This window comes from Trichechus manatus, unplaced genomic scaffold (genome assembly GCF_000243295.1).
Source record: "Trichechus manatus latirostris isolate Lorelei unplaced genomic scaffold, TriManLat1.0 scaffold00057, whole genome shotgun sequence".
NCBI classification, from domain to species: Eukaryota; Metazoa; Chordata; class Mammalia; order Sirenia; family Trichechidae; genus Trichechus; species Trichechus manatus.
The window spans coordinates 3,348,517-3,354,308 of NW_004443993.1; the positions used below are offsets into that span (position 1 = coordinate 3,348,517).

The following is a 5,792-nucleotide window of genomic DNA, read 5'->3' on the forward strand; positions in this document are numbered from 1 at the left end:
CCCATTGCCTTCTTGCCTGCATGGTTTCTGCCGAATAATCTGAGCTTAGTCTTATTGTTTCTCCTCTGTATGTGACTTCTTGTTTTTCGCGGGCTGCTTTCAGGATTCTTTGTTTGTCTTTGGTTTTGGTGAGTGTGATTATGATATGCCTTGGTGATTTTGTTTTGGTGTCTCTCCTATATGGGGTTCGTTGAGCTTCTTGGATGGCGAGCTTTTCATCTTTCATGATATTTGGGATGTTTTATTCAGCAGTTCTTCAATGATCCTCTCTGTGTTTTCTGTTTTCTCCTCCTGCAGAACTGGGGTTGTTTTAATAAATCATTCAATATAAAAGAACAGAGAGCAGCAGGACACTCTCCTTATCTATTTGTTTCCTATATAGTTACAGAAAGGAGGTAGGTACTCGAGATTACTAGGAAAACAATATAAAATATTGCTTTATGAAATATTTATGGAAGTTTTTTGACAGGACGTGGAGAACTGCCTGACTTCTATGCCATTGGGGATGTCACATGTTCAACACAATCTAAGATTCCTGTGGTCAAATGATCTCTGTCTTTGTAGTACATAACTCTCTAAAACTGAATTGGGGTGACAATTGTACACCTAAATAAATTTACTTAAACCATTGGATTACAACAATGGATGGATTTCATGATATGTAAATTATACCTCAATAAAGCTGTTAAAAATAAATTTTTAGAAAGTTTTCCATGGAATTCTTCAAGGTGAGTTGAAAATATCTACCTTTTTTTACAACAGTTTCTACTACACATCCGTATGATTATGCTTACCACTCTGAATTGAAATCTTTTTTTTCTTTATGTATATCTCTCTGGTCTCCTCCTCAATTTTTGCACAGTAGATAATTAATGAACATTAGATTACTCTTAATGTAATCACAGTGAATTGAAGCCATATCAAACAAGGTTTTTCTCGTAACAAATTATGATTTTTTAAATAAATTGTTTTTCTTTTTTAGTTTTGTTTTGACCTCAGAGTCCTTAGTTCTTTTCATGACTTTCAATACCCCTCACAGTGTTTATCGACTGTCTTAGTTTTCCTTTCGACAAAAGCAGACATTAAGCCAATGATTCAAGTGTAAGCAATTTATCTGAAGGAGCAAGGAATATGGGTGAGAGAGAGAAGTGAAACAGGGAAGAAAATACATCCAATAAACCTTGTATTAAGTCAGCTACTGCAGTGAATAAGCAGAGTTTTCATCCTGTGGGAAAATTTTGGATAATGTGCAAAATCCACTTTCAGAATGTTTCCAGGTATGGTGGTATATCTCACATCTCTCAATGAAGGCTGCCCCTGGAGATCCATAACCTCTGGTCACTTTTGCCACCATACATTTGGCAAAGTAGGTTCCAGCTGGTGCATCCATTGGCAGTCAGACTGGTCTGCAGTAAAGATGGTGAGAGGATCCCAGGAATGTTGGAGAATTGACAGCGTCTACTACTCTGCCTTTCACTGGGCAGATTCAATTCTACCAATATTCGTCTCATAAATGAAATTTTGAATACTTTCCACAAGTGTGTAACTACCATTCTTGACAACATCTCCAGAGAGTCCCAGAAAATTAAACCATGTGAGGGAACAATTTTTATTCCATTACATTTATTACTACATGTTTTAGGATCTTGGAGAGTATATCTTAAAACTGCAATGATGAGACATAAAGGTAAAATAAAATAAGGAATGGGAGAAAGTAAAAAATAAGGAAGGACAAAGGAAGGAAGAAAAGAAGCAAAGAAGGACCACAAAGAATGAAACAATATCTCAGATTATTCTAGACAGTATATTACTATGAATCATCTGAAAAAATCATCCATCAAAACTAGATTCCCACCCTTAAAGTTGAAAACGACATCACTGTTAGGATTGATAGCAAAGTTAGGAGTATGAACTCACTGATAAATTGCTGGGATAATTCATCCCAATCTCAGACACTTCCTCTGAAAAATGGGGTAAATGAGAATATATATCAAAGAAATATCATGGTTAAACGGAATCATATGTGTAAAGCAATAAGCACAGCCCAAATGTGGCAAGAAGTTGTTTATGATTATTGTATGATTTTAATTTTATTTCTTTTAGGGAAAAATGCATACATAACCAAATTAAGGTAAAAAGTATCAATGTTTGAGAGATTAACTTTTGGGTAAACCATATCAGCATTTGATATGATAAATGCTGCAAATCTAAGGTTGGCATTTTCAGGAATAGCTGTAAGAAAGCTGACCAAAGAAAGAACTTTACGTACAGCATATAGGAAAGAAGAGTTAAAAAGATTTACTGGGGAAAGAGTTGAGGAAAAATGGTACATTAACAAGTGGAAAGGAAAGTCATAGGTGGTTGGGAATAGAATAAATGATGCATGTCTTTGGGGGAAGAAAAAAGAATCAAGATTTTTGTATTTGGAGACCAAGAGGTTCATTTAGCCCTGAGACAAGTTACTATCATGGACAAGAGGCTGCTCTAGAGAGGAGCCTTCCCAGGGCTCCCTTCACATCCTTGTTCCTTAGGCTGTAGATGAAAGGGTTCAGCATGGGTGTGACCACAGTGTATATCACTGAGGCAATAGAGCTTTTCTGGGAAGAATGAGTCACAGCAGGACTGAGGTAGACACCAATGCCTGTCCCATAGAACAAAGAGATGACAGAAAGGTGAGACCCACAGGTGGAAAATGCCTTATACTTGCCCCCAGCAGAGGACATCCTCATTAAGGAGCAGACAATCTGAGAGTAAGAGAAGAGAATCCCTGAGAATGGAAACACAACTAGCAGGACAGTCAACACATACAAGAAGATGTTATTGATGAGGGTATCAGAGCAGGCCAATTTGATAATCTGAGCCAGTTCACAGAAGAAATGTGGAATTTCAGTGCCTATACAGAAGTTCAGCCGCATCATCAGTAGAATATGAAGCAGAGAGACCCAGAAAATGATGACCCAAGACATCAGAACCAACAAGACACAGAGCTGGGGTTTCATGATGACTGTGTAGTGCAGGGGGTGACAGATGGCCACAAATCGGTCATAGGCCATCAAGGTTAGGAGAAAATTGTCCAGTCCGATGAAAATCATGAAGAAATACATCTGAGTGAGGCATCCTATGTAGGAGATGTCTTTGCTCTCTGTCTGGATGTTCACCAGTATCTTTGGGACTGTAGTGGTGATGAAACAGATGTCAACAAAGGACAGGTTGGAGAGGAAGAAGTACATAGGGGTGTGGAGGTGGGAGTCAGAGATGATGGCCAGTATGATGAGTAGGTTCCCAAGCACAGCGACCAGGTACATGGACAGAAAGAGTCCAAAGAAGAGGAACTGAAGTTCAGGATCCTCTGAGAAGCCCAGCAGAAGGAATTCTGAAACTTCTGTTTGGTTTTCTGCTTCCATGTATCTAGTGTGTAGGCTGGAGAAGGTGAAAGTAACATTCAATGAACAGCCAACTGTTGTCTCAGCTAGTCATCGCCTTTACAATACCACCTGTATTTTGTTATTGAGTACTTCCAATGACAGTGGCTCTCTCAGCCACAGGTAGTCCTTTTCCATTTTAAGTGTGCATAATTATTAAGACACTTATATTCAGCAGAAATCTCTCTCTAGCTTCTATTCACTGGTTCTAATTCTCCTATTATGTATGCACATAAACCAATTTCTTATTTGATATGACGCTTTCAAGCTAATTGGAAACATGTCATGTGAATTCCCTACTATGATCGTTTCCCCTATAACCTTCATATCTCCTTCATTCTGCTAGCTCTATGTTAGTGATTAAAGGTCATCTGACTTGAAAATCCATGTCTTAAATGTGGCCTGGCACAACCTATTGATGTGACAGTTAACTCTTGGTGTCTTACTTTTTCTTGTTTAAAAATCTGTTAATTACCATTACTTTCTTTGTGAGGTTTAAAAATGCCTTTGCAAACAAGAGGATCTTAATTAATAATACCAAAAAAAAAAAACAAAAAAAAAAACTCATTGCTGTTGAGTCAATTCAGACAAGTAGTGACCCTACTGGACACAGTAGAACTGCCCCATAGGATTTCCAAGGCTCTAATCTTTACAGAAGAGGACTGCCACATCTTTCTCCAGTGGAGCAGATGGTGGATTAGAACTACCTATCTTTTGGTTAGCAGCCGAGTGCTTAACTACTGCACCTCTGGGACTCTCAATTCATAATAGCTATTATTATTATTAATCTGTTCCTTTCATGACATTTATTTTAGATATATAATTTTTCCAAGCTACAGTATAAAGCTGCGATTACAAAAATGAGTGTTTGAATCATACTGCCTGGAACAGAATTGGCTTTATCAACTTACTACCTATGTGACAATTAGAAAGTTACTTAATCTCTCAGCTTCAGATACCTCACTTCTCCAATAGGAGTAGTAAATGTTCCCTATATAATGAAATTGATGAGTGAATTAAATGAGATGATGCATGTCATTTTTCTAGTGTGGTGCCTGTAATATACTGTAGGCACTTGGTAATTGTGAACTTCTGTTTTATTCATCACAATAAATCTGTCTTGCATGTCTGTCATTTGTTAATATTCCCTTTATACTAGGCCATCCATCAAGCAAGGATGGAATTGTGATGATTACAAACACAACAGGTCTGTGACCTCTTTTGAACTCCATGCAGCTCTTCCAGTTAGTGAAGATCCTTATGGCTCCCTATTTCAGACACCACCTGCCAGACGGATTCTCCCAAGAAGAGGAAAGTCCTTGTGGACTACATAGATAAAGGGAAAAAATAAAAGCACACAACCATTAACGTCAAATACAAGTCATCTGTGTGCTCAAGTGTACATGCTCTTGAAAGAGAACTTGTTGTATTAAAATCAGTGGAGATAATTACAAAGAATATGATGGATTGATTAAAAATATTAAAAATACTGCAGAGAAAATCATACTAAAGAAAATTACCCACCGGACACACTTTTAGCTCATTAATGAAGTCACTCCTGAGGTTCACCCTTCTGCCAAAGATTAGAGAGGTCCCTAAAACAAAATGAGACTAAATAGGCACATGAGCCCAGGAGCAAGGATGAGAAAGCAGGAGGGGACAGGAAAACTGGTAATAGGGAACTCAAAGTTGAGAAAGGGAGTGTTCACATGTCATGGGGTTGGCAAACAATGTCACAAAACAATAAGTGTACTGATTTCTTAATGAGAAGCTAGTTTGTTCTATAAACCTTCACCTAAAGTATGATAAAAAGAAAAGTTAAACTTAAGATTTCAAAATAAATGTTTACTTTTTACATAAAAGAAAAATAGTATTGTCCATGCATAAAGAATGGAAATTAATTAAAAAGAGAAAAAATCATTGAGGGTATATAATTTAGTCTGGGCAGATGAATAGGAAAGGCTTATCTGAAATAGGATTATTTGAGCTGATAGAGGAAAAATAGGTAATTGTCAGTCAGGGGAAGTAAGGAAAGGACAAGCACAACAGACTGAGAGAACAGAAGGCTTGGATCCCTGCAGGGCACTGAGCTTGGTAATGTAAGGGGTTTGAGAGACCAGTAAGATGGAGAGCAGAGGGATGAGGACAACAAAGGACAGAGCTTGTATAGCCCACAAAGAGAGCATCCAGTACTATTCCTTAATGTGCTTCTTACATGGGTAATTTCATGTTTACCAGTGAGTCAGGGATTGTGACTTTGTTTGCCAACCTTGCCTTATCCCAATATAGAATGCTTATTTTAACTCCACTGCCAAAAGGATAATCTACATTAAAACACTGAGTACTTGTGCTAAATTCATGAATAAACTG

General features: G+C 37.6%; 1 protein-coding gene across 1 annotated transcript; it reads right to left on the bottom strand.

The window, feature by feature from the left end:
* Window positions 1–2,465: 2,465 nt before the first annotated feature.
* LOC101340458 (olfactory receptor 7D4-like) lies at window positions 2,466–5,528 on the bottom strand. Its single transcript, XM_004378373.2, has 2 exons — window positions 5,500–5,528; window positions 2,466–3,408 (listed from the first exon to the last, which is right to left on the bottom strand). Exon 2 carries the CDS (start codon window positions 3,402–3,404, stop codon window positions 2,466–2,468), a length of 939 nt encoding a protein of 312 aa, XP_004378430.1. The 5' UTR covers window positions 3,405–3,408; window positions 5,500–5,528.
* Between the last annotated feature and the right edge of the window lie 264 nt (window positions 5,529–5,792).

What these genes read in the sequence shown, in the direction of transcription:
- LOC101340458 (XM_004378373.2), bottom strand. Translation starts at nt 3,404, where the DNA reads ATGGAAGCAGAAAACCAAACAGAAGTTTCAGAATTCCTTCTGCTGGGC.